This window comes from Eublepharis macularius, chromosome 1, assembly GCF_028583425.1.
Source record: "Eublepharis macularius isolate TG4126 chromosome 1, MPM_Emac_v1.0, whole genome shotgun sequence".
NCBI classification, from domain to species: Eukaryota; Metazoa; Chordata; class Lepidosauria; order Squamata; family Eublepharidae; genus Eublepharis; species Eublepharis macularius.
In genome coordinates this window covers 218,679,777-218,707,077 of record NC_072790.1, presented here as the reverse complement: position 1 = coordinate 218,707,077, position 27,301 = coordinate 218,679,777, and the positions used below count along the sequence as shown (strand labels likewise).

The 27,301-nt window shown below is 42.2% G+C and overlaps 1 protein-coding gene across 2 annotated transcripts; it reads right to left on the bottom strand.

Moving 5' to 3' along the window:
* Positions 1–499: 499 nt before the first annotated feature.
* FAM167A (family with sequence similarity 167 member A) lies at positions 500–21,055 on the bottom strand. 2 transcript variants are annotated; one of them, XM_054998241.1, is made up of 3 exons: positions 20,948–21,051; positions 20,293–20,853; positions 500–3,763 (listed from the first exon to the last, which is right to left on the bottom strand). In XM_054998241.1, exons 2-3 carry the CDS (start codon positions 20,701–20,703, stop codon positions 3,500–3,502), a joined length of 675 nt encoding a protein of 224 aa, XP_054854216.1. In that variant the 5' UTR covers positions 20,704–20,853; positions 20,948–21,051; the 3' UTR covers positions 500–3,499. The 2 variants fall into 2 exon arrangements, with proteins under 2 accessions (XP_054854216.1, XP_054854224.1); XM_054998249.1 differs by having other exon boundaries at positions 20,401–21,055.
* Between the last annotated feature and the right edge of the window lie 6,246 nt (positions 21,056–27,301).

Genomic DNA, 27,301 nt, shown 5'->3' with positions numbered 1-27,301 from the left:
GGCCCTAATAGTCTGACTCAGTATAAGGCAGCTTCATCATGTGTCATGTATTTAAAGCATTTCTCTTTGCTTGGACTACAGGATTCTGAACAGCCTGTGCAGCAGGTGTGTAAGAGATTTTCTAAATGAACATTTAGACAGCTATCAAGACTAAAGACTAGAGAAACTGTATAGCTCAGTGGAAGAGTATATGTTTTGCATACAGAAGCCTCCAGGTTCAGTCCCTGATACAACCATTTGGAAAGGGTTGGCAAACTTTTACCTGAAATCTTGGAAAGCTGGTTGGTTGTGCTGAGCTAGAGAGACCAGGAGCTTTGTGCAACAGAAGGAAGTTTCATGTATATATAGTTCATTTTCAATAGGGCATGGAATATAGCCCAATTTCCAGTGTCAGGAACAATATCTCACCAAAAAGCAATGGGAAGTCTTAGCAACACAGCCTGAAGAAGAAGAAAAAACTGAAACAAGTTTTGTTTTAATGGTTTATTGAATTCTTCACTTCAGTTTCCCCACCCCTTTTATCCCAAAGAATTTTTTAAAAAATCAATTGGAGTGAAAAAACGAAACATCATTTAAAAATAATCCCCCCAAATTCAACAAACCCAAAAACATGTATGTAAACTCAGGACCAATTTGCATGGATTTTTAAATATATATATATATAATATATATCTAACAAAGTAGGCACAAATTCCCAATGTTATGCTCTTTGCCTTTCTGCAAAAGCAAAATAAACTGAGTAATGCAAACTTTAATGAAGGCAATTGCAGTGTGTCTTGTGTGTCCGACAGATTAAAATCTTTGGGTGTTGTCTTCTTGCTGCAGCCTATGCATGGTGCCGTTGGTTAAGAAAGCCACAGTTCAAGAAGGTGCATTTGGCAGAAGGAGAGGTTGCCATAGCTCAGGCCCACTATCCAGGTGACCTAACTTGTCATATTATGCAAATTGTTTGTTAATTCTGCAAAATCAAACTCATTACTGGTTATAGCATCCACCAGTTGCTCTGTCTGCTCCTGGCACTATTACAAAAAAACGTCTTTTCCCCAACCATTTTCCAGGATTTGTTGATGCTTTCTTTTCAGACCATATCAGTATTTGTCAAGAAGAGATGTAGCAAGCATATCAGTCATAGCTGTGTCTTCCCACACTGGCTAGAACAGTGATAGGTGGGAACAGGCTTGTTTCTTGCTATGGACTGGGCAAAATACTGCTTGTTTTGCTTTGAATCTCTGAGTCTGCGAGGATTATAGACTTGTTTTTTTAAAATGTAGGAATTAAGATAGTCAGACAGGCACCAAGTAACATGCCCCACACCTAGAGCCAGTTTGGTATAGTGGATAAGGGTGGCAGGACTCTAATCTGGAGAACTCAGTTTGATCCCCCACTCCTCCGCTTGAAGCCAGCTGGGTGACCTTGGGTCAGTCACAGCTCTTTCAGAGCTCTCTCAACCTCCCCCCCGCCACCTCAGAGGGTGATTGTTGTGAGGATAATAACAACACACTCTGTAAAACGCTCTGAGTGGGTGTTGTCCTAAAGGGCAGTATATAAATCAAATATTATTATTATTACAACTGGGGCATATGGCAGCCTTAGGGATGGGAAATATTGAAATCATTTAGTGTATTGCAGTTGCAGTGCAATTGATTGTGATGAGAAATCTTTGAATGAAAGGGGATGATTATCTGGCAAGGTGCATTGCCAGATAATCAATTGTTTTTCAGCTGTCTTCTGCCATGAACATATATTACACTTCATCTTTAAACAAAAGCTCATAGTTGGGAATTTGAGACATGGCAGAATTTCTAAGGGAGGCCTGAGGATCCAGACAATGGATATGTTGGAGAGAAACCTGTGGGAAGGCCATGAACTAGGGGGCTAAAGCACATTTGTGCCACTAGGATTGCTAGCTCTTGAAAGGAAAAATGTGGGGATCTGGATGGGGCCCAGAAGTGAAGCCTTCTGGACGGGGTTGTGCACCCCAAGGCAGGTTTGGGAGTGGAGCACAGTGGGTTTTAGAAGAACAGGACCCAGTAAGGATTATATTGTCCAAAGAATGGCTGATGGGCTGAAGAACTCTGGCTTTGCATCCATTACCTTTGGAAGTGGGGGGGGGGGACTGTCCCAAAGCAAAAACAAGTGAGGCAAGTCATTTTTATTTTGCCTGATGTGTTGACTGCCCTAGTGTATATATATAGGTATATGCACAGCTGTCTTGCATGATTGTATCCAGGGGTCATTTCATAGAAAAAGAGCTGCAGGAACTCATTAGCATAACTCATTAGCACAAGTCATTAGCATATGTCACACCCCTTGGCATCTCCGGAAGTGTGCCATTAGCATAACTGATTTGCATATGCCACACACCCCTGACATCGCCTATTCTGGCTGTTTTGGACACAATTCTGGCCATTCAGGGTCGAAATTGTGCCCAAAATGGCAAAAAGGGGTTGAAAATGGCCGAAAAGGGGCCCAAGTGGTTAGAATTGGGCCACTGCTGAGTGGGAGAGTGATCCACCACCTGTCAGAGACCTGATCCTGGCCATTTTGGGACCAATCCTGGCTGTTTTAGGCCCGATCCTCGACATTTTGGGCCAAATCCAGGCTGAAACGGGCCCAAACTGGCCAAAAACTGGCCACACCCACCTGACATGTGACCTCTTTGGAGAACTACCGGAACTGTGTTCCTGCTTGTTCCCCCTCAAAATGAGCCCTGATTGTATCTACACTGAATGACTCTGTGCATAAATGGAGATCTGGCATCATATGTATATGTTTGGGCTTCAGTGCGTATAAATTAGTAGGCTGGATCAGCTCAAAGCTCTATCTAATTCAGAACTCCGTCTCCATCATATCCAGAGAGACGGCCCCAGGAAGTTCAGAATTAGGGTAAGATGGTGACAACCATCTGCTGGGGCTTGTCTCTAGCATTTGCATTCTGTATCTGAAAATGGAGGTTCTACTTCTGGCTGATCAATGTTCATAACAATGGCTAGATGTTTCTGCCATAGAATTGTTTAACATTGTGGCAACAGGGATCCTTTCCACTGGAAACTAAGTGTGTCTCTTCATCACAGCAGTGCAGGTTCCTCATCACCCCCACCCCATCTAATCTGAAGTGGGCCAGAGAGCCTTAGTAATGGAGCGTGGTTGTGTTTCTCCTACACCACTCTTAATTTGGGAGCCCCCAACCATTTTTTTTCTTCCAGTTCAGTCATCAGAATATTTCTGACTGCAAGTCCGTGGATCTCTATCTAGTATTGATCCTCGATGTAACTTGTTCTCCTTCCCGGCCCTTCCTGCAAAGCCTCTAGGCATGTGGTCTTTACCATCACCATGGCCAGCCATGTTGGTGACATTCAAGGAGGAGCACTTCTGTGTTTGGCTCTGCCCTTCCCTCATCTTTAGCCACTCCCTCATGAGCCTCCCTGACAAATGGAGATCCAAGGCACCTTCTTTTCTCCTCCCACCAAACCCACTCCTGGCATCCCACCTGCTCCTTCTAACAAAGTGAGAACCTGCGGGAATTGATGTTCATTTTGGTCACGCCAATGAGCTTGAGTGGGGTAGAGAGGCTGAAAGAGGAGGTGAGTGGGAAATCGCAGAGGAGGTCAGAGAGCTCGTCCCTCTCCTCCAGCTCATAGGTGGCATCGTTCAGCATGCGCCGGTGGAGGTGGCATGTCTGCTCAATCTTGAGCTGATTGATATCGCTGCGCAAGCGCATGAGCTGCCGGGCCAACTGCTGGTCCTGGAGGCGCATTTCCATCTGGAAGGCAAGAGAAGAAGACGATGTTATTGAAGCTGAGCAACAGGTCTTTGGGGAGTGATGGCTTGGTGTTGCAACCCTTCCCAGGGAAAAGAAGATAGCCATGGTTTACCTTTTAAACCATGAATTGGGGGGGGGGACTGTATCTCAGCAATAGATCCTCCTAATCGCATGTAGATCCTCCTAATACACAAATTCATCATATTATCTGAACAGGGACAATATCCGTGTTTTGCATGTGCATTCTGCTTCAGTATGTTAAACTGCACACTCTGAAAAATCCAGTGGTCACTTAGTATCAACCAAAGCTGTATCCACATGCAAAATATATGAGTTACTCCTCTTTGGACAACATGCAGGATTTGAGTTCAGTGGCACATTAGAGACCAACAAGATTTTCAGAGTATAAGCTTTCAGGAGTCAAGGCTCCCTTCTTTAGATACAGATGGACAGCCAAGAGAAGATCATCTGTGCCCAAAACAAGGAGCTGGTACACCCATTTGCTAAGAGGTTTCCACAGGTAGAGTACATTGTGCTGGTTGGGTGGACCTAGGATAGGAAAAGTGTACGATATCTTGGTATCTGAAGAAGGGAGCTTTGACGCTTGAAAACTCATGCATTGAAAATGGTCCCTAAGGTGCCACTGGGCTCAAATTCTGCTGTTCTACTGCAGGTGAACATGGCTACCCACCGGAAAGACTCTTTGGACAACCTGGTGACCATTTGTAATGGGAAGAGGCCTACACAGCCCTGATATGGAAGTTGTAAGCCCTGAAACATCTTCAGCACTTGCCTCTGCCTTATCTTCATAGGCACACTACTGGTATCATAACAACAACAACATTTGATTTAAACTTCCCTTCAGGACAACTTAATGCCCACTCAGAGCAGTTTACAAAGTGTATTATTATTATTCTCACGTCAATCACCCTCTGAGGTGTGTGGGGCTGAGAGAGCTCCAAGAAGCTGTGACTGACCCAAGGTCGCCCAGCTGGCTTCAAGCGGAGGAGTGGGGAATCAAACCCGGTTCTCCAGATTAGAGTCCTGATGCTTAAACACTACACCAAACTGGCTCTTATGAAACTGAAGGATTGTAGATTCAGGACAGATGAAAGAAAGAACTTCACGTGCATAAAATTTACTGCCAGGGGTTATAATTATGGCCCTTAGCACCCCTGAGCTTATTGATATCACTATCACAAGCAATAGTAAACAAAGTATGTTCAGTGACAAAGTTATTCTGCTGGCAGGACTCCAACTTCTTTGCCACAACTTCTACAATCCTCTTTGATGCCCTTCCTGAGGCCTATTCCTGGCTGCAGTTCTCTCTTTTATATCCTTTTTCCTCTCACCACCCCCTTCACTTCTCTACTTACTCCCTCAGGAAAAAGGCAAATATTTCTTAGATCATAATCAGAATCAATACAGTCAGTCTCATTATAAGGTCACTTCCCCAGGAGTAAGCCCAGTAAAATAGATATGAATAGGATTCTTAGTAAAATTTGCTTAGAATGACTTGGATATCACTTAAAACCAAAACATCAGTAAATAAGTGAAAAACTGAAAAAGCAAGAGCAATCAAGTTTCTTCAAAGTCATTCCTGAACAGATTTTTTCCCCCCAGCAACACAGGAATGCTTGTAGCCATAATGATATCTTCTCAGGATTGCCAACCTCCAGTTGGGGTCTGGAGTTCTCCTGGAATTAAAACTGATCTCCAGACCTCAGAGATTAGTTCTCCTGGAGAAAATGGCAGTGTTGGAGAGTGGACTTCATGGCATTATACCCTTCTGAAGTCCCTCCCCTTCCAAAATTTCACCGTCCCTAGGTTTCACCCCCAAATCACCAGGAACATTCCAGCCTGGAATGGGCAACCCTTCTCCTTACATAAGGACTTACACTGTTAGGGGCAACAGCCAACAAAGACCTCCCTGTGAAGCCCTCCCAGATAGGGTTGCCAGGTGTCCGTTTTTGACCTGGACAGTCCAGTATTTGGGGAGACTGTCCGGGAAAAAAACATCCCATAAATACTGAACACCTGGGCTGGGCCAGGAAAGTAACCTGGCAGCCTAGGAGTGGCTAAGCCAGCCCAGGTACCTAGCCAGCCTCTTGTGGTGATGTAGCACTGCTACTGGGCCATGGAAGTGGCCTACCACCCCAGGCACCTAGCCTGCCTCCTGTACCTGCAGGCAGCCTCCTGTAGCACTGCACCGTCACTCAGGAACAGCTGCCCAGCCAGCCTGGGCACCCAGCCAGGTTCGTGTGGCTGCATGGTGCCACCCAGGAGTGACACCAGGGAATGAAGGGGGTGATGTGATGACATCATTTCATTATGCTGCCCTGGAAATTCATGCATGCTGTGCAAAAGGTAAGTCATGCCCCGCTTCTCCCCAGGGTCCAGTATTAGGCTGGACCTCATCTGGCAACCCTACTCAGATGAGCATCTAAATGCATTCCTGCAGCAAGCTCTCTCCCCAGTGATCTCAGAACCTGGTACGGTTGCTTGCCAGCTGCAGCTGACAATATGCTAGGAGTTGCTGTAGTGTGGAGACACCAGCATCATGTGATATCACTTGTGGAGCAAAACTGGTTTGTGCTGGAAGTGACGTTGCACGTTGGTGCGACATTAGCAATGCTCCCTCTCCCGTTTTCCCCTGACTGTCCTGGTAAGCTATGTTGGGGAATGAGGGCTGATTGAGAACTCCTTTACACTGATTCAATGTGAACTTATTTCTAAATAAATAAGGCTTCATAAGAGCACTAATGTGAAACATGTGGTTCTGTTGGGCAATCTTGGACACGAGACAAAATTCTACTTCACACTTTCTTCTCCCCATCTACCTCTCCCGCCCCTGCCAACAAGTTTTTTTTTTTAGCTGCTGCTACTGATTCAGTGAAGTGATTTATTATTTGTTTTTCAGATTTTAAACAGTGTTCTTATGCTTCAAGAAAAGCAATCATACTCTGCGTTCTCCTTGTAGTGGATAGAGGCACCTTGGGAAGGACTGAAACAGATTCCAATTTTGCCTACGTTCTCATGAACAGACATTTCAGAGGAATCTATTTTCTTGCACTGGGATTTAATGACAGCAACTGGAATGTTTTTTTAGGCACAAAAGATTGGTCTGTCTTGGTTATTATCCATGAAGGCTTAGTGGAACCTCCATGTACAGAGATTGTATATCTCTAAATGCCAATCTGCAGAGATCTATTATCTTCATGCCATGCTTGTGAGGGCAACAAAACTAAGCTGAAAACTGAACACTAGTCTAGATGGAGCCTGAACTAATCCATCAAGACAATTCTTGTGTTTTTATTGTCTTAAAACCCAGCGTTCACCATGAAAACTTTTTTAAAAAATGAGGATTAGTTCTACAGTAGCTACGCCCCCAAAACTTTCCCAGGGAGATAAAGAGTTCCTCTAGCTTTCACTTGCTGGTCTCAGAGTGAGAAGGGTCTCTTTTTTTACATGTAAAATCAAAAGGAAGAGGGGGAGATCTGTTATTTTAACTGTTCCAGACAATAGGAGCATGAAGACTAAAAGACAAAGCATTGTAATGGCTGACAAGAGGATTACGGCCACAATGTAGCGAAAGTGCCAAATGAAGACCATTTCCCCCTCAGACTAGCCGTTCCAGTTTTAGTATCCACAATAAATAGCAAGTTTCTTGCATACTGAAATCTTCTTTAGGAATATACACAGATCTAGCTGCAGTATACAGAGTACAGAAGTCTGCATTCTGGTAGTTGTGAAGCTGGCCTTTGCAGAGAGCTCTCTCTCTCTCTCTCTCTCTCTCTCTCTCTCATATTAAGGGCTTATCCAAAGCAAAGAAAGACTCCTTAGGTGATGAATGGAAGAAGAATTTCTTTCTTTCTTTCTTTCTTTCTTTCTTTCTTTCTTTCTTTCTTTCTTTCTTTCTTTCTTTCTTTCTTTCTTTCTTTCTTTCGTTCTCTGCGTGCCTGCCTGCCCTTCAGAATCTGATTCTGTTCTGCCTTTTCAAAAGGCACCTTCACAAGAAAGATCAAGGAAGAGAATCCAGCCAAAGTTAAGTTCTTTCAAGTTTCAATGGATTTCAGGGAGAAGGTTAAACACATTGTCATTGAAATTAATGGGTCTCAAAAGAGTGAAACATTGGCAAGATCATTTTACAGAGTTGTATTTTTCCTTCTGAGTACAATCTACTAACATTACTCCAATGGAGTCACAACAGGAACCCACAACACCCCTCTCAACTCCATGTCCAAATGTAATGAAACTGTGTATAAAAGGTACGGATGGACATGGGGTGTAATTTCTACCACTCCTAAAACCTTAGACCATGGGATTATTTTGGTTTGTTTTATTTTGCTTGCAGGAATGGCCTACTTGTGAGAGTAACCTGGAGCACTTTGTGTTACCTTAATCAGTCTCCTTGCAATAAGAGGATTGTGGAGGGAATTAGCAAGCAAGGAAGACAGCTATACGAAAGGCGGTAATTACGGGATTTTTTCATCAATGTCTATGGAGTCCCTTCCAATATAGCAGATGAGACTGATGCTTTAAATTCAAAGAGCAAACTTTTATTGAAGAGGGAAAACACACGCGCACACAGGAGTAATTAATAAAACGGTTACACGCACATAGGAAGCCCTAGGAAGTTAGTCAGAAGTTGGAATAGCGTGAGGGAGGGCAAAGTATATCTACCTATTGTGAAGAGTAGTCCAGTCCATGGGGAAGAGGGCAGCTTCAAACACCAGCGTTCTCGGCCAGGAGAGCAAGAAGCTTGGAGCAACCTCAAGGGAGCAGCATTTTGGATCCAATAAGTGTACACAATTTGAATGGGGCCAGGGCACTACTCTTATAGGGTAAAACGTGCCCTGAGGTGGGAGATCCCACCTAGCCATTGGAACAAAGACTCCAACGGTCAGTTCCAGGGGGTAATAAAGTGTTTGATTACTTTGACTGGTAGCTGCCAGGGTGTGTGAAAGAGAATGCAAAACTTGTCCTGGCTCTGCATAAAAGGGCAGTTGATGAAGTCCACCGGAGCTAAGTTGATGAATTTAGTTGGGGAATGTACCTTCCCAGGAATTAATCATAAATACTTATGAATGCTAGCTGATTCTCTCCTAAGTCATGGACAGGATATCTCATCATGGAAGGAGGGAAAGGAATGTGTTAAGTGGGAGTGACTCTGTGAGACCTTTGTTGCACTGGATTCCTTCACGGGGCTTGGGGAGCCTGTAAACTAATCACTGCTAGTCTCTCCGCATATACATGAGGCATTCCATTCATGCCTGGGTCTCCCAGGTGGGACTTAGCAACTGTGGGCTGGAATTCCCCTGCTGCAATCCAAACTGCCATTTTAAATCCAGGAGCCCTGTGATTTTATATCACAGGTAGCCATGTTAAATGGCTATTAAAGATGGCGGAGGCAGGGCCAACTTACATTTGTACTGTGAGACAGCTCTTCTGCAGTGTTCTGGCCTGTTGTTGATGGCACCCTGTGTTCTGAATCGTCTCCACTCACAAGCTCTGTGTGTGCCTTACACCAAACCAGCCTATTTGTCCATTCAGCTCAGCACCGACAATTCTGACTGGCAGAACCTCTTCAGCGCCTCAGACAGAGAAAGATCCTTTAATCAGAATTGCTAGGGACTAGACACAGGGCCTTCTGAATGCAAAGCATGGCTTCAGAACATAGGAATTGCACTGATGGAAAAGACCAGTGGTCCATCTGGTCCAGGATCCAGCATCCTGTTTACTAGCTGCCAACCAGTTCTGCCAGAGGGTCAACAAACAGGACACAGAGGCAAAGCCTCCCCTGATGTTGTCTTCCAGCACTAGTATTCAGAAGTTTGCTGCCAATGGATATGGATGTTCCCTTTACTCACCACGGCTAGCAGCCAGTGATGGACCCATCCTCAATATATGTGGCTAATTCCCTTTTAAAGCTTATGGCCATCATTACATCCACAACATCTACCTTCTAGGACTAAAAGTAGCAGTTATCCTGCAGAGGAATTTCAAAGGAAAATGAGAAAGAGAGACTACTGAATTGCAACTGATAACGAAGCTCAAGACAATGCATGCACCTGGACTGAATCGAGACATCGGCTTCCTGACTCATTACCAATGCTGATTTCTCTACACATACTACCCCTCTGCATACCTCACTCTATTCAGTCATGCCTGCCTTTGTCATTCACCAGCTATTATCATTTGGCTTCTACAATCACTCCACTCTCCAAGATATAAGGACAGATGGACTCACATTCTAGCTGTATCTGAAGAAGTGAGCTGTGGCTCATGGAAGTTCATACCCTACCACAAATTTTTTTTTTTTTAAAAAAATTTTATTGGGTTAGAACATTAATATTTTTACATTACATTACATTCAATTTTCCCCTAATTTTTCGTTTCTAACCCCCTCCCTTTCCCCCCCTTTTGTTGACTTCCAACAGCTTTCCCACCCTCTGTCCCTTTTCCCTTACTTCTATTAACTTCCTCTATCTAAAACAAATATATATTCTCCATTATATTAAGCAGTACATCTTTAACTCTTTTAGTTATTATACATCCAAACTATACTTCTTTAGATAAACAATTTATCCCATTTTCCAGTTTTGAATATTTCTATATATCATAAACCATAAAAATTTCCCACATTTAAATCAAACAATTTGATTTGTTCTCTATATATTAATCATTTCTTCTTTTTATAGTATTTCTATATAACTCATCACATAGTCAGTCGTTTTAACTCTTCTATACATTCAGTTTGGTGCATATAAGTCTTATCAAGTAAAAAAAATATTGTTAATTACTCAATCCTCATGTTTAAACCGTTAATTATTCTCTATCAATATTCTATCAATTAACCTTTACATATCTATATATATCTCAATCAATTAATTAATCTAACTGCTTATAAATTCACATTTCTCTTCCTCCCCCGGTAAAGTCACCCCTCTCTTTTATACTTTTATTGTACTTCAGTAGTTCTCAAACTGCCACAGTTTTCCTCCCACCTCCCACTTCTTCTCCAGATATTGTTTCAGCTTCTCCCAGTCTGTGTTAAACTGCCCTGAGTCCAGATCTCTCAGTTTTCTTGTCATCTTATCCATTTCAGCCATATACAGCAATTTGTAGATCCAATCTTCAATAGTTGGCACTTCTTGTACTTTCCATTTCTGCGCATACAAAAGTCTAGCTGCTGCAGTCATATAAAATATCAACGTCCTATGATGGGCTGGAATTCCCTCCATTCCCAAGTTTAGCAGCAGGAGTTCTGGGTTCTTATTTATTTGAAACTGTAAAATTTCACTCATTTCTCTTATTATTTCCCCCCAGAACTGCCTAGCTACCTCACACGACCACCACATATGATAGAGGGAGCCCTCATGCTTCCTACATTTCCAGCATTTATTAGAAGTGTTCAAGTTCCCTAGCGCAATCTTCTTTGGTGTCATGTACCAACGATAAATCATTTTGAAAATGTTCTCTTTAATATTAATACATGTCGTTGTCTTCATTGTAGTTTTCCACAAGTATTCCCATGCCTCCATTGTTATTTCTTTATTAAAGTTTATAGCCCATTTCACAATTTGTGTTTTAACTATCTCATCCTCGGTATACCATTTCAACAGTACTTGGTATACCTTGGATATTCTTTTCTTGTCTTCTTTAAGAAGGGTCTGCTCTAGTTCCGAGTTCTCTGTTCGTATGCCCCCTTTTGCAGAGTCCGAATTGTATAAGTCTCTAATCTGTCTGTACTGGAACCAATCATAGTTAGGTGATAGTTCCTCTTGCGTCTTTATTCTAAGTTTAGATACTTCAGTTTTGGTTATTTCTTTGTACGTTAAACATTGTTGTTCATTATCAACAGCTCTCGGATCTATCACCTCGTATGGAACCACCCACCAGGGGGTTCCTTCTTGTAGATAAATTCTATACTTCTTCCAGATTGTATATAAACTTCTCCTTACAAAATGATGCAGGAACATCGAGTTGACCTTTACTTTGTCATGCCATAGGTATGCGTGCCATCCAAAAATTTTTTTATATCCCTCTAGGGCTAATAGTTTCTTATTCTTTAATGTCATCCACTCTTTTAACCAAACTAGGCAGATTGCATCATGATAAAGTCTCAGGTTGGGCAGTTGCATTCCGCCTCTTTCCTTTGCATCTTGTAGAACTTTTACTTTCACTCGAGGCTTCTTGCCTGCCCAAACAAAATCTGATATTTTCCTCTGCCATTTTTCAAATTGTTTAGAGTCTCTGATGATTGGTATTGTCTGTAGCAAAAACATTACTCTTGGTAACACATTCATCTTAACTGCTGCAATCCTGCCCAACCATGACAAATTCAGTCTATTCCATTTGATCAAGTCTCTCTCTATCTGAGTCCATAATTTTTCATAATTATTCTTGAACAAATCTATATTTTTTGCAGTCAGCTCAACTCCCAAATATTTCACCTTACTAGTTACTTCACAGTCCGTTGTTTCCATTAACAATTGTTGTTTCTGCTTAGTCATGTTTTTGCATAATATCTTTGACTTCTTTTTGTTAATGAAGAAACCTGCCAAGTCACCAAACTCCTTGATCTTATCTATCACTTTTGGCATGTTCTCCAATGGATCTTCTACAATTAACATTATGTCATCTGCAAATGCTCTAACCTTGTATGAATAGTCCTTTATTTTTATTCCTCGTATTTCCTCATCTTGTCGTATTTGTATCATCAGAATCTCCAATACTAAAATGAACAACAATGGAGATAACGGGCAACCTTGTCTCGTTCCTTTACTAATCGTCAATTTCTTGGTCAGTTCATCATTCACTACAATTGCTGCAGTCTGGTCTCTATAAATTTCTTTAATTGCTCTGATGAATCTTTCTCCCAGTTGTAGCTTTTCCATAGTGGCAAACAAAAAATCCCAGTTTAAATTGTCAAACGCTTTTTCAGCGTCTACAAAGAAGAAACCAACCTCTTTATCACAACGCTTGTCATAGTATTCAATAGCATTGATCACTGTCCTTAAATTGTCTCTTATTTGTCTGTCCGGCAAAAAGCCTGCTTGTTCTTCCTCTATGACTTCCGAGAGCCACCCCTTCAGTCTCTCCGCCAATATCTTCGCAAAAATTTTATAATCATTGTTAAGTAATGATATAGGCCTGTAATTTTTCACGTTAGTCAGATCTTGGCCCTCTTTTGGGATCAATGATATATTCGCTTCGCTCCAAGTGTCTGGAATTCTTTGATCCCTGAAAACTCCGTTCATCACCTCTTTTAGGAATGGTGCCAGTTCGTTGGCCATTGTCTTATAAAATTTAGCCGTAAGTCCATCTGGCCCTGGCGCCTTTCCTAGATTTGCGGATTGTATTGCCTTACTTATTTCCTCATCAGTTACTTCACTGTTCAACTTATTTCTCCAAGCTTCCGAGATCTCTGGAAGTTTGGTTTTCTCCAAATATGATGCTATTGATTCTTTGGTTACTTCTTTTTTATTATACAGCTTAGCATAGAATTTATAAAAGGCTCTACTAATGGTAGTCTGCTCCAGGTACGTTTTATTTTCTTCACAGATTTTATTTATTATTTTCTTTTCCCTTTTCTTCTTCAATTGCCATGCCAAATATTTCCCAGGTTTATTAGCACCCTCAAAAGCTTTTTGATTCAGTCTTTTAAGGTTCCACTCCAATTCTTTATTACTCATTGCTGTTAACTGTTCTTGAAGAATTTTGATTTCCTGATGTATTTTCTTTTTCCCTGGTCTCTTTTTTAACTGTATTTCTTTGGCCTTTATTTTCTCCTCAATCTCTTGTCTTTTCTCCTCTTTCTTTTTCCTTGCTCTGCCATTTAAGTCCATTAGTATGCCCCTTACAACCGCCTTGTACGCGTCCCAAACTTTACTGGTTGGTACTTCTGAATCAACTCAAAAAAAAGCTTTGGCAATAGTCCTCTTTTCTTTTGTGCTGTTGTAGTCTTTTTGTCTAGTTCCAAATCTGTCACTCCATTGAAGTCTCCAGCAAGAATTATCTGGTCATATACAAGATCGTCTAAATGCTTCCTTAAATCCTCAAAGAAGCTTTCCTTTGCACCGTTAGGTGCATAAAGTCCGACTACCAACACTCTCTTTAAATTCCAATTACATTCCACTGCTACAAATCTAGCTTCAACATCTCTCATAACAAATTTTGGCTGCAGCTCCTCTTTTATGTACAACACCACTCCTCTTTTTTTCGTGTTTGAGGCCGCTACAAATTCTTTGCCCAATTTTCCAGATTTTAAATATTTTACATCCTGTTTTCTAATATGGGTCTCCTGCAAACAAACAATATCACATTTTTGTTTTAGTAGCCAATGAAAAATATTTTTCCTCTTATTTGGTGAGTTTAGTCCATTTACGTTCCAAGATAATACTTTACACTCCATATTCATGGTTTTGTTGGTAAGTCTTTTTCATTGTCCTTGATAAATCTCTCCATCTCCCGCTCAGATCTGATGCGTTTTTTTGCCCCTCCAAACTCAAAGGACACTCCTTCCGGTAACTCCCATCTGTATCTGATATTCATGTCCTTCAAAGTCTGAATTAGCACTCTATATTTTTTCCTGTCCAGTAACACTGATCTGGGCAGTTCCTTCATTATGATAATCGTCTTGCCATCAATCTCCAATGGATCTTGAAATTGTTTTGTCACAATCCTCTCTTTCATGTTTCTAGTTGTAAACTGCACAATCACATCCCTTGGCAGTTTCCTCTGGGTTGCAATTCTCGAGTTCACACGGTACGCCACATCTAGGATAGCCACAATTTCCTCCTCCTCCTTCCCCAGGTAATCAGCCAACACCTCAGTCATCTGTTCTTGCGCTGACTTCCCTTCCACTTCTGGCAGACCACGAAAACGAAGCTGCTTCTCCATGTGTTTAGTTTCTGCAACTGACATCCTCCCCTTCACCAGTCTCATCTCTGTTTGTTGCGTGTCTATTAAATTCTCCATCGCGTCTTCTACTGTTTTAACTCTCTGCTGCGTTCCTTGTAATTCACTACTAATCGTTTCCACGCCTTTTTTCACTTCTGACAGCTCCGACTTTACTGTCTGTGTAACTTCTTTGACCTCTTTAATAAGCTCCAATTTCGTGTCCTTAAGTTCTTTCATCATGTCTATAAGTTTTTTGTCCAAATTTTCTATTGCCGATTGCCACTCTTTTTTCGACATCGTGGGGCTTGCTTTAGCTCGCTCCCACGAATCTGCTCTCTTCCTTAGCTCCGTGGCGTATATTTAAACGTTTTCCTTTTTTTCAAATGTCCCAATCTTTGCCAAAATTAATTTTTTTGTATCCAAAATGTCGGGCGTCTTTTCTCTATGGTTTCTCTATGTTATTGTAATCCAAGATGGCCTACTTCCTCTTCCGCTGAAGCCGCGACCCTTCCCCTTTCAAAAATGGCGATTCCCTACTTCCTGTCCGTCGGCAAGGGCCGCTTCCCTCCAGCCACTCTATTGTTGTTACGCACTTCCTGTCTCCCGTCTTCCCACAGCAGGTCTCGCGATGGTGTCTTTTTCCCACAGCTCCAAAACCACAGGTATTCAAAACAATAGTCCGATTTTTGCAATAACTTCTTTAAATTTAGTCTCTTTTAAAATACAACTCCTGCCGAGTCTTCACCTCCTTTTCACTAGTCTGTTGCAGTTTAAAAATCTACTTTCTTTCCTCTCTGTTTTTATCAATCTGTCCCGTTTCAAGAGATAGCGATCTTTACCTTCTCTTCAACTTTCTCGGGTTGTAATCGCTGTTTCGATCTTAAATTCTCCTCTCGACTTCCCTCCCCGATCGAAGCTTGGGTATGTAGGTCTTATGCCAGCCGAATTGGCCCCAAAACTGCCGCAGAGATTATAGCCGACCCGTCGCAAGGTGGGACCTCAAGGATCAGGGGGGAGACTCCTTGAGTAGAGCCCCCCCTCGTCCGAGATCTAGCTCACCCTAGGGTCTTGAGCGTTCTTTGCCTGCTCCCCGCCTGAGAGCAGTCGGCCGCGGGTTATTTTCACCCCTCCGGCCGGTTAAAACGGCAGTCCGGTCAGCTCCGCAAATGGAGCTGCATTAGACCTCCATGAATCCCAAACCGGAAGTCCACCCTACCACAAATTTTGTCGGTCTTATAGGTGCTACTGGACTCTTTCTGTTTACTACATCCACTTGCAGTGAATTTTACAAATTCCTTTTGTCTGTCCGGAATATATGGTCCATCAATTTCATTGGGTGCCTTGAGCTCTAGTACTATATGACGGAGAGAAAAGTTTCTTTATTCCCTTTCTCCCTCAATGCATAATTTTATAAACCTCTATTATGTGTCTCCCCTCTCTTAGTGGTCTTTTTTCTTGAACAAAAGGTCCCAGGCTCTTCAGCTTTTCCTCACATGAAAGGTCCTCCATATCCCTTAACCATCTCGATTGTCCTCTTCAACACTTTTTCCAGCTCTGCAAATATCTATTTTTGACATACAGCCCACAGTATTCCAGATGAGACTGCAGCACAGATCTATACAGGAGCACTATAGTACTGGACATTTTATTTGCAGTCCCTCTCCTCTTAACCCCCACTGCAGAGCTTGCCTTTTTCATTATTGCTGCACACTGAGTCAACATTTTCATCAAGCCAGAGGAGTTGGCTGTGTTAGTCTGTAGTTGCAAAATAGTAAAAAGTCCAGTAGCGCCTGTTTACTACTCGTCTGATGAAGGGAGCTGTGGTTCTCGAAAGCTTATGCCTCAATAAATTTGGTTAGCCTTAAAGGTGCTACTGGACTTTTTACTATTTTCATCAAGTTATCTGCTACAATCCCAAGATTTATTTCCCTTCCAGTCTCAAACAGTTGAGTTCTCCACCCACTCAGCATATATTTAAAATTAAGATTATTTTATTGTCGAAGGCTTTCACGGCCGGAGAACGATGGTTGTTGTGGGTTTTCCGGGCTGTATTGCCGTGGTCTTGGCATTGTAGTTCCTGACGTTTCGTCAGCAGCTGTGGCTGGCATCTTCAGAAGTGTAGCACCGAAAGACAGAGATCTCTCAGTGTCACAGTGTGGAAAAGATGTTGGCAGGTCATTTATATCTACTCAGGAGGGGTGGGGTTGAGCTGAGTCATCCTGTAAGAGTTTCCCAGGGTGTGGAATGCTAATGGCAGAAGGCTTCACTGTATCCTGAGGAGGTTCTTTTGCATATGGATTGGTGCTTGATGTGCTAATCTTCTCTGCAGGGCTATTGTCGGGAGTAGAGTGTTTTGTTAGCCTGGTGTTTTTGTGGTACATCGGGACCACAAAGCGTAGCATCCAGACAAGAATAAAAGAACATGAAAGACACTGCAGACTTGGACAACCTGAAAAATCAGCAGTGGCTGAACATAGCCTAACTCAAACAGGGCACAGTATCTTATTCCAGGACACCAAAATACTGGACAACACTTCCAACTACTTTGCCAGACTGCACAGGGAAGCCATTGAAATTCACAAGCATAAGCAAAACTTCAACAAGAAAGAAGAAACCTTAAGAATGAACAGAGCATGGTTTCCAGTTCTGAAAAACACCAGGCTAACAAAACACTCTACACCCGACAATAGCCCTGCAGAGAAGATTAGCACATCAAGCACCAATCCATATGCAAAAGAACCTCCTCAGGATACAGGGAAGCCTCCCGCCATTAGCATTCCACACCCTGGGAAACTCTTACAGGATGACTCAGCTCAACCCCACCCCTCCTGAGTAGATATAAATGACCTGCCAACATCTTTTCCACACTGTGACACTGAGAGATCTCTGTCTTTCGGTGCTACACCTCTGAAGATGCCAGCCACAGCTGCTGGCGAAACGTCAGGAACTACAATGCCAAGACCACGGCAATACAGCCCGGAAAACCCACAACAACCATAAGATTATTTTGTTCCATTGTGCATTCCTTGCTCTTACCATGATGTCCATTCAATTGCTACCCTTTTAGTTCACCATTTTTTCTTTGATTCTGTTCTTCAGAGAAGTCCAAAAATGTGCAGAAAGCTAAAATGTTTACAGTTCCTTCTTTTCAGATTTGATTTAAGTGCCCCGGTCAGCATTTCTATTGAAGCTACAAAAGCTGGCAATATAATAACAACCTTTATTTGCGACTGTTTGCCAAGCTGCAAACAATTATGGTAAGCATTAACATCGATTTGGGAAACAGAGACACGGAATTGCTGAGGCTGTATAAGCTATTGTTGCCAAGTAGATTCATCTATTCACTGCAGGGATCAGGTGTGTTTTTTTAATCCATGCCACAGCAGGGGGGGGGAACCTCCATGTCAAACTGCTGCATGGAACTGGTCACAGCTCAGTGGTAGAGCATCTGCTTTGCATGCAGAAGGTCCCAAGTTCAATCCCTGGCATCTCCACTGAAAAGGATCTACCTGAAACCTTGAAAGAGTGCCTGCCATTCAGAGTAGGCAAGATTAAACTGGACAGACCAATGGTCTGCTTTGGTAAAAGGCAACTTAGTGTATTCATAGTGTACCAGAGTTGAGTCAACTGACAAACTAGATTTCACCCTTCTGACTAAAGCAGCTGGAAAGTAAGACAATGCAGTGAACATATCAAACCAGTATTTTACCATCTGCACTGACTTCTTGTTTTTTCTAGGCTCAGTACAAAGCACTGGAATTAACCTTTAAAGCACTACCTACTTTTATTCCATCTTTCCTCCAAGTGACTTAGAGTTGCATGCATGCCTTTTTTCCTCACAACAATCCTCTGAGGTAGGTTAGGTTGGGACAATGGCCCAAGGTCACCTAGTAAATTTCTTGACAGTGGAAATTTGAACCTGGGACTCCAAGGCCCTAGTCCAATACTCTAAGCATTGCATCACACTAGTTCTTAAAGCTGCTAATGGTATGAGATCAAAATACTAGAACTGTCACCACCCATCTCTTCCTGCTCATACTCTAAGACAATGGGCCCCAATATGATGCCTGTGGCTGCCATGTTGCCCTCTTATGTATTTCTTGGAGTTCACATCCTTCCCCAAAACAAAGACTTAGTCTTGGCTTTCTTTCGCCTCACTGCTGCAGGAGTTGCTTCAGAAAAAACACATGTGATATCAAGACATTTGGGTCTCCAAGGAGCATCCATTTTTTTAAAAAGACCATAGCGGGCGGGGGGGGGCACATGATAGAGGTTTATAAAATAGTTTGGAACCTGCAAACATTGTCTGCTTGCCCTCTCATAGCAGTGATTTGTGATTAGTTACGCCTGCCACAGAAGTCATTTTGTGCCTCCCGTGGCAGCCATTTTGTGGTGAAGCCTTTCTCAAGATTCCAAAAGCACTCAGAGTTCCTGCAGGGTTGGGGACACATTTTCAAAAGGTTTGCAACCCAAACCAAACCATGGATGCCTCTCCCTCAAGAGATTAATCTGTCCCATTGTTATAGTAGTCCTTCAGGGATCTAATGAAGCTCTACCTGTTCCAGAGGGTCTTCAAGCAGGCAGCTTACCCCTGGTTTGTAGGCTTTAGTATTTTACTGTACTTTTACAGCTAGGGTTTGAAATCTTTTATTATCTTTTGTGAGCTGTTTTGGGCATGCCTGGCTTGGAAAAGCAGTGTATAAATATTGCCATAAACAAATAAATATAATTAGAACAGACAGGCAATAAAATACTGGTAGCTGCCAGACGGCCGTGGTTCATCCTTCCCCTGGGGACTGTCCGAAGTCTGAGCTTCCACATTTCCCCAAAATGTAAAACCATCTTGTTGAGTCTACCTTTTCAAATCAAAGTGCAGGTAATAAGAGGTGCAAGGAGAAGAATCTGGAGCAATGTGTGTGCCCTTCAGCACTAGAAATGAGAATAGCAAATATATCCCCCTGAGGGAGAGATTTCAGTGCTGGTTCCTCAAGAAATGCAAAGTTCCAGATTTCCCCCCTAAAGCTACACAGAAGGAAAGAAAGAAAGAAAGAAAGAAAGAAAGAAAGAAAGAAAGAAAGAAAGAAAGAAAGAAAGAAAGAAAGAAAGAAAGAAAGAAAGAAAGAAAGAAAGAAAGAAAGAAAGAAAGAAATTGTTTGCTCCTGTGACTGATTTCAGTGGGGTGATAACATTGCATCTGACGAACTGGGATCTAGCTCACAAAAGGTTAAACATCATTAACAGTGCAGTCTTTACAGTATTCTAAGCCCATTAAATCAATGGTCAGGGCCGGGGTATTACTCTGTTTAGGATTGCAGCCTTACAGTGCAATCCTAAACAGAATTCCTCCAATCTAAGGTCATTGCAATCAATACATTTAGACTGAACTCTTCTTAGGATTGCACTGTTAATCTCTTTTGTAGCAATCCTAACCAGGTCTACACAGAGGTAAATCCCATTTTATTCAGTGCTACATACTCCCAGGGAAGTGTTCTTAAGAATGTAGCCTTAGCTTTTAAGGTGCCCTTTTATTTTTATGGCTTTGTGACCAAAAGGAGATGTCACTTTTTCATCCTTTATAACACATGTTTAAACTTGGTCAGAAACCTATTTAACAACCTACTTACCAGTTCTTTCCTGAGCCAATTTAAAGCTTCGTCAATGTTTTCAAAGCCACTTATTTTCCTTGAGGCTAGTGCCACTTGCTGTTTGGAAGAGGTCCCGTTGATGTGTACCTGCGCCTCTCTGGGAGGGACACTTTCTGCTGTCAGCTTCTTGTCTTGTCTTTCCTCATCTTCCTCAGGAGGCTGGGGATGGCTTTTCCACGTCAACTCTTCCAATTTGGCCTTCCACTCCAAATAGGAAGGCCTCCTTGTCTCCAGCCTCAGTTTCTCTGTCAGAGCTTTCAGATTCCTCAGGTGGTCATCAGAAGAAGGTCCACCTCTGGTGTCATCATAATCCACACTGTCCATCATTTCTTCAATCTGGATTTTTGGAAGAGACATCTTATTTTCTGGTGGAATGTCATAAACATTCATTAGAGGTGTGACAGTGGGATCTAAGATCCAGGCAGACACTGTCCACACAATTCGCTGGTCAAAAGTTCCTTTGGATCAGAAACCTCAGGACTTAGCAGTTTTCCTCCCCTGTCAGCTCAGGACACTCCTTTTCGAAATATAGGAAACCATCTAAGCAGAAATACAAAGACACGTTTTATTTCAGTGGTGAATCGTCAAGAAAAAGGAACAAGAGAGAACTGAGAGCTGCTTTCTATGACCCGACCTGAGAAAAATGGAAACAGAACACTTCAGTCTCAACCATGCAGCTAAGAGATTTCGGAGCAGCTTTTTTGATGGTGTTCTCAGGCAAGAGCAAACAGGCTCCTCAGCTTTCCCAAGGAACGGTTTGCTTCGGAGACCTGTCAGCCACAGTGCTTCAGGCTATGAAGTGGATTATTGCAGATGAAGTCAGAAAGAACGAAGCAATACTGTGGCACAGTATTGCACAATTAAAGAATCCTTATCTTATTACTTTACATATCATGGTCTCAGCTTTCCATTGTTGATTCTTAGGGAGGCACTGAGGTAATGACAGAAGAACTGCCTTTCTAAAAACCACAAGTAAGAGAGGAGTCTGCTTTACTGACATTGATTGATCTGTAGATGAGGAGTGACAGCTAAATCTGTGAACTAGACGGACGAGACCTAGACAGTACATGGGTGATGCACTAAGAATCTCCTAGCATTTTTTTTAAAATGAAAAGCAGCATTAGAAATTGGGAGCAGAAAAAAAGCAGAGTGCAAAGAGATATTTAAGCCTCTTCCTTTCTGCTGTTTTCTTGCTCAAAACTACCCCACATCATATGGTCTCCTATACATCGTAAGGGGTAGAAATAGCCTGTATCTTTTCCCTTGAAGGGAGAAAAGCAGATTGAAGGGGGCTTTTTTGAGTTGACAAAATGGGATGAGGAAAATGGGTGAAGTAGCCTCTTTGCACCTGTCTGCAATTTATTGATTCAGACTGTATAAAAGAGCAAGAGTCCAGTAGCACCTATAAGACTGACAAAATTTGTGCTAGGGTATGAGCTTTGCTGAGTAACAGCTCACTTCTTCAGATGCAGCTTTCTCTGAAGAAGTGAACTGTGACTCGCAAAAGTTCATACCCTAGCACAAATTTTGGCAGTCTTATAGGTGCTACTGGACTCTTGCTCTATTCTACTACTACAGACAGACTAACACAAGTTACCCATCTTGATCTATCTTCTTCATTCAGATTGGCAGCCTCAAATTTTATTTATTTATTTTCCAGATTTTGAATTTGCATTTCAAAGTGGTATACAAAAAAAATGATAAAAAACATTGATACGTCATTACAATATTATAATATTAAAATCAAAATAGGCATCTTTTCAGGGTTTTTTTTAAAAGTAGATTATTCATGCACCTCTTGTACAACATCTAGCTAGGCCCCTACTCTGGTGAAGTGATGTGAGAAGATACAAAATTTTTGTTTGTGGCAAAATGTGTGAAACAGCCCATTCATAGATGCAGACCATCACTCAATATTATGGTCAGCAAATGGTGAACTTGCATTGGTGACAGGGTTGCCACTTACCTGCTACCAGTGGGGGATCTCCCACTTGCACCCCTATCCCTGTTGCTGCTGCTAATGGAGTGATGGGGAAAATGGGGAAGGAATACATTGCATGGTGCACTGACATTACTTCCAAGCAAAGCCCCAGAAGTGATGTCTCCACTTTGAGTGATCAACAAAGAATCCCGCAAATCTCTATGGCTTTACCATAGAGATTCAGGGGATTCCTAGCAAGTCACCACAATGTGATGTCAGTTCTAGGGCTCTACTTGGAAGTAACATCAACACATCACACAACACCTCCCTGCTGCAAAAGTTTTCCCCGCCCCCAAATGCTCCAGGCGGTTGCTGGCAGAAACCTGGTAACCCTACCTGGTGACCTGCTACTCAGTGTGTTCCAAACAGTGAAAATGCATAAAGAAGACCTGCATTTGAGTGTTATTAGCACTATGGCATCGGGGGTGGGGGGAGGTAAAGTGTCATCTCTTTCCTTTTCACATCACATTGATTTGAAAAGGGAAGCCAAGTGACTTCCTCAAGGTCACACAGAACGGTGGCTGAATTCTGAAGCATTGGTTGGGACCCTATTGTTCTAAGAATACAATGTAAAGCTAAACCACCTTATTGGCTACCTGGTAATGTGCCCAGAAATGAACTCTTGGAACAATACAATACGAATGCATTAAAAATGTAACCTGAGTGGTTGGGCAATTTTCCAGCTTGCTGAGTACTTGCTGGGGCTCATGTGATTCCAGAACCACATCTGTAATTATTTCTGTAATTATTCCTAAGGAATTTGTTCAAAGAAAGAATTCTCTTGAAAATAAATCTCTACAGAAAACACACAAATCTACCTTCCCTTGTCATCACTGATGCGTTTGGGCTGATGGTCTAAATGAGATATTGATAAAAACATTTACATGCGTAAGAATAAACATGCATTAGATAAACATAAGAATAACAGCAACCAAGCTGGATCAAATCAGAACAGGAGTCCATCTATTCGAACATCCGGTGTCACATAGCCAACCATGTGTCACCAGAAGGTTTATATGCTAGACATGTCCTCGTTGTTGACTACAGTAACTGGTCTTCAGAAATATACAGCCTCTAATCATGGAGGTTCCTTTTATTCATCATTCTTAATAGACATTGGTGGACCTATCCTCTGTGTATCTCTGAACTCTCCTTATAAAGACTCAGTGACCATCATTGGAGATGTATTATGTTTACATCTTATGTTCCCTTATGTCTCTGTGTAAAGTGCCATCAAGTCACAACTGACTTCTGATGACTCCAACGAATTGCTGTCAAGACAAGTAAGAAGCAGAGGTGATTTGCCATTGCCTTCCTCGGCAGAGTCTTCCTAGGTGATCTCCCATCCAAGTACTGACCCTACTTAGCTTCTGAGATCTGACAAGATCAGGCTATACTATGCTGCCTTCCCTCCCGTATGCTCCCTCATAGTATCTTAAAAATAAATTAAATTCTAATGATAAGATATAATTGATTTAGTTAGCCAGTTCATTTAACGTATTTACATATGGCTCCCCATAGTATTCAGGCCCCTGTAATGGCAAATAGAATACATAAAATGCATCAATAAAATATAATCAGTTCATAACCCATAGCAATACTTTAAACCACACAATTAAAACAGTAAAAACAGAATTAAAGCTTTAAAACTCTTTATATGAGGCAGGAAAGATACGTGAAAAAAAAAACCTAAAGGAGACAGATAAATAGAATCAGTCAAATACCTTTGTATAAATAAGAACTAAGAAGATCCACATAGCAGAATGGAGGACAGAGAAGAGCCCTGATAGATACCTAAGTTGTGAAGCAGGCTCATATATGAATAAGTCGTCTTTTTCAACAGCACTAACAGCATTCCTAAGACTGAAATGTGGAATAACTTTCTCTGCAAATTTAGAAGCCATTGGATAATGGCCATAATTAACAGCATAGTTAACATGGAAAGAAAATGGGAGAAGTGAATCTGGCTTCTCACCCATCCCAGGAGATAGTTAAAGCTCCTACCTCCTGGAATGTCCCTTCATTCCAATACTAGTTGCCAGTAGAAGACCCCTGCAGGTACCAGATACAGAGATGAATTATAAACAATGAGGCCAAAAGGTATTTTACCACCCCCAAACACCCTCCTCCTATGCTGTCCTGAAAGGTACAGGGCAGCTATCAGGCCCTCCTCCCCTTGATTCTCCGGCTGATTTAGTGCTCCAAGCTGCCGGGTTTCAGATTGGCCCAACCGAAAGATCATTTATGGATATCCTGGACCATTTGTATGTTATGAAGCTGTTTTTTAACTGAGAACAGACCATTGGTCTATAAGCGTCTACTGATTTCAACAGTAGAAGTGCGAACCAAGCAGGCGTCAAACTCTTCTGCTAAAATCAGTGCTGTAACACTGAGCCTCGACCCTTCAGGATGCAGCTTTGGCATTAATTTATTCTCCCTCTGAACCCAAGTATATACGTATATGCCAGCTGAGGGTAACACATTCTTGTCTGCAACACACTTCTAGTCCATCATATGCCACAATAAAGCAGTTCTGAAGGTACCACTGGGCTTTTGATTGTTTAGAAACAATCAGATGGCACAATTCATTTGCATGCAGTGGTCCCAGGGTCAGCTCCTAGTACCACCAGGTAAAGTGCTGCAGGTAGCGGATGCTGGGTAAGACCCTTATGCCGGAGACCAACTGCTAGGCCAAGCTTGGGTAGCATTGCTAATACGCTTGCCATATGCCCCCCACCCCAGACATTACCTGCTGGCATTCACTGGCTGGTGGGAGAATTTTTTTTAAAAGCTGTTGGTGAAGGATGACATCATTTCAGAGAAAAACCTGAAAGTGATGTCACATCTCTCTAGAATTCACCAGCAACTTAATGGTACCCCCGGTCCTTAGTCTCCCACAGCTTGCCAACCTCCAGCTGGGGCCTGGAGTTCTCCTGGAAATAAATCTAATCTCCAGACTACAGAGATCAGTTCCGCTGGAGGAAATGGCAGCTGTTCCGTATGTCATCACATCCTCACTAAAATGCCTCTAATCCCCAAACTTCATCATCCCGTCTCCCCCCATTCTCCAGGAATTGTCTAAGCTGGAGCTGCCAATTCCTCCAAGGGAACAGATCACTATAGTTTGAAGAACAGCTGTTATTCCAGGAGATCTCCAAGTCCCTATACTGCTTGTTGTTGGTTTTTTGTTTTGGAAGTTAAGAGTGCTGCTGTTTTACTGTTTTGCTGCTATTCTTTTTGTGGTATTGATTGATAAAAGTCTGCTGTTTCGGTTACAGAGAACTGTAGCACTCTCTGCAGCTGTTTTACTCAGAAGGCAGCAGGAGTATAAATATATTAGATAAATAAGAGTGAACAAATGCTACCAAAGACCAGCCTGCTACAAGATTGTGTGTGCACTGGGATATGTTTATCAAGGGTTACATGGTGCCACTTGTATTCTTGACAGTGACTAGAAATTTGCTGTGCTTGTATTGTATCTAGGAATGAAACCATACTTCATTAAAAATAAGCCTGTTGCTGCAACATTCTGACACCAGTGGGCATTTCAGCCATATTACAACACAGTACCTCCAAAGGTGTCCCTAGACTGTGTTTACATTGTTAATTTGGAGAGGAATGTGAATATAGACTTAAGTCATTAGCATTCCTCTGCTGCTGGAAAGGTCTCTTGTTACATACTTAACATATTGTCACGTAATCTAAAATTATGGACAGCTGTCATCCTCACCAGGAAACATTAAAGAAAAAAATATTAAACTAGATTAAGAAAATCTGACAAACAATGGCTGTGTCTGTTACTGGTGAGAAATAAGACTCCACAATGGAAGCTGTTGTTAGACGATTCTGTGCACCAAGATGAGAAGTCTCACAATGTCCTTTAGTTGCAGGAGAGAAAGGAAAACAGAAGAGCAGCATAACTTCCAGTCTCCATGGTGATAATCTCTCTACCCACCCTAGGGAAATTCTCCTTAGGATGGATGGGTGGAGTTCTGGAAGTAATGCCAAGTCAGAACTTAATGTTTCTTTTAACAACTTTAAATGGTGGCTGTACTAGACAAGAGAGTGATGGTTTATTACTGAGTTGAAATTCTAATGCAATCCTGAGCAAAGTCACACCCTTCTAAGCCTATTGACTTCAGTGAGCTTAGAAGGGTGTGGCTGCTTAGCAGTGCCCTGTAATTGTATCTCTGCAGTCCATACAACATCACAGAGAGTGAAAGTATTTTGAAGGAAAGGATGCTTCCTGGGTGTTGGGAGCAGGAAGTAGTTCAGAACTTCCCCTGCTCCAAAATTATTAGAAAAGCTGTATTTCGTGGTGTGAACTAAATTGTGACTTGAACTAGGTTGAATAAAGAGACCACAAGAGAGACCAAAGATCCATTTTAAGTGCAATGCTGAACAGAGTGAAGCCCTTGTAAATCCTCTGAAGCCAATGGGCTTAGACGTTTGTAACTCTGCTTCAGACTGGACTGTTAGGCTTCTGTGTCTTCAAGTGGACAGCCAGATTTTCCTAGAAACTCAGAAGGAAAGAATGAAGGTGAGATAAAAACCTCTTCTATATGCATAGCAAGGAAATGGCAAACCACCTCTGCTTCTCACTTATCTTGAAAGCACCTTGCTGGGGTCACCATAGTGACTTGACAGTACATATGTACATTAGAGGCGGGCACAAACCGAAATATGAACCAAAATTCGTCACAAACCAGTGGTTTGTCAGAGCCCATTTCTGATGAACCACCACGAACTTTAGGTCGGCTCATTTGGTTTGTTTTTCAGTTTGTCACTGCAGACAGCCTGGCACCAATCAATCAGTTTCCTAGGCAATGGGGGGATGGGCTTTCTGCTGCCCTGGAAGTGACGTTTTTACGAACCAAATGAACCAGTTCGCGAACCGGGGCAAGTTCATGAAAGTTCATGGTTTGTGAAACGTGACAAACCATGAACCTCATGGTTCGGTATTTTCCTGGTTTGTGCCAACCTCTAATGTACATATATGCATAGAGT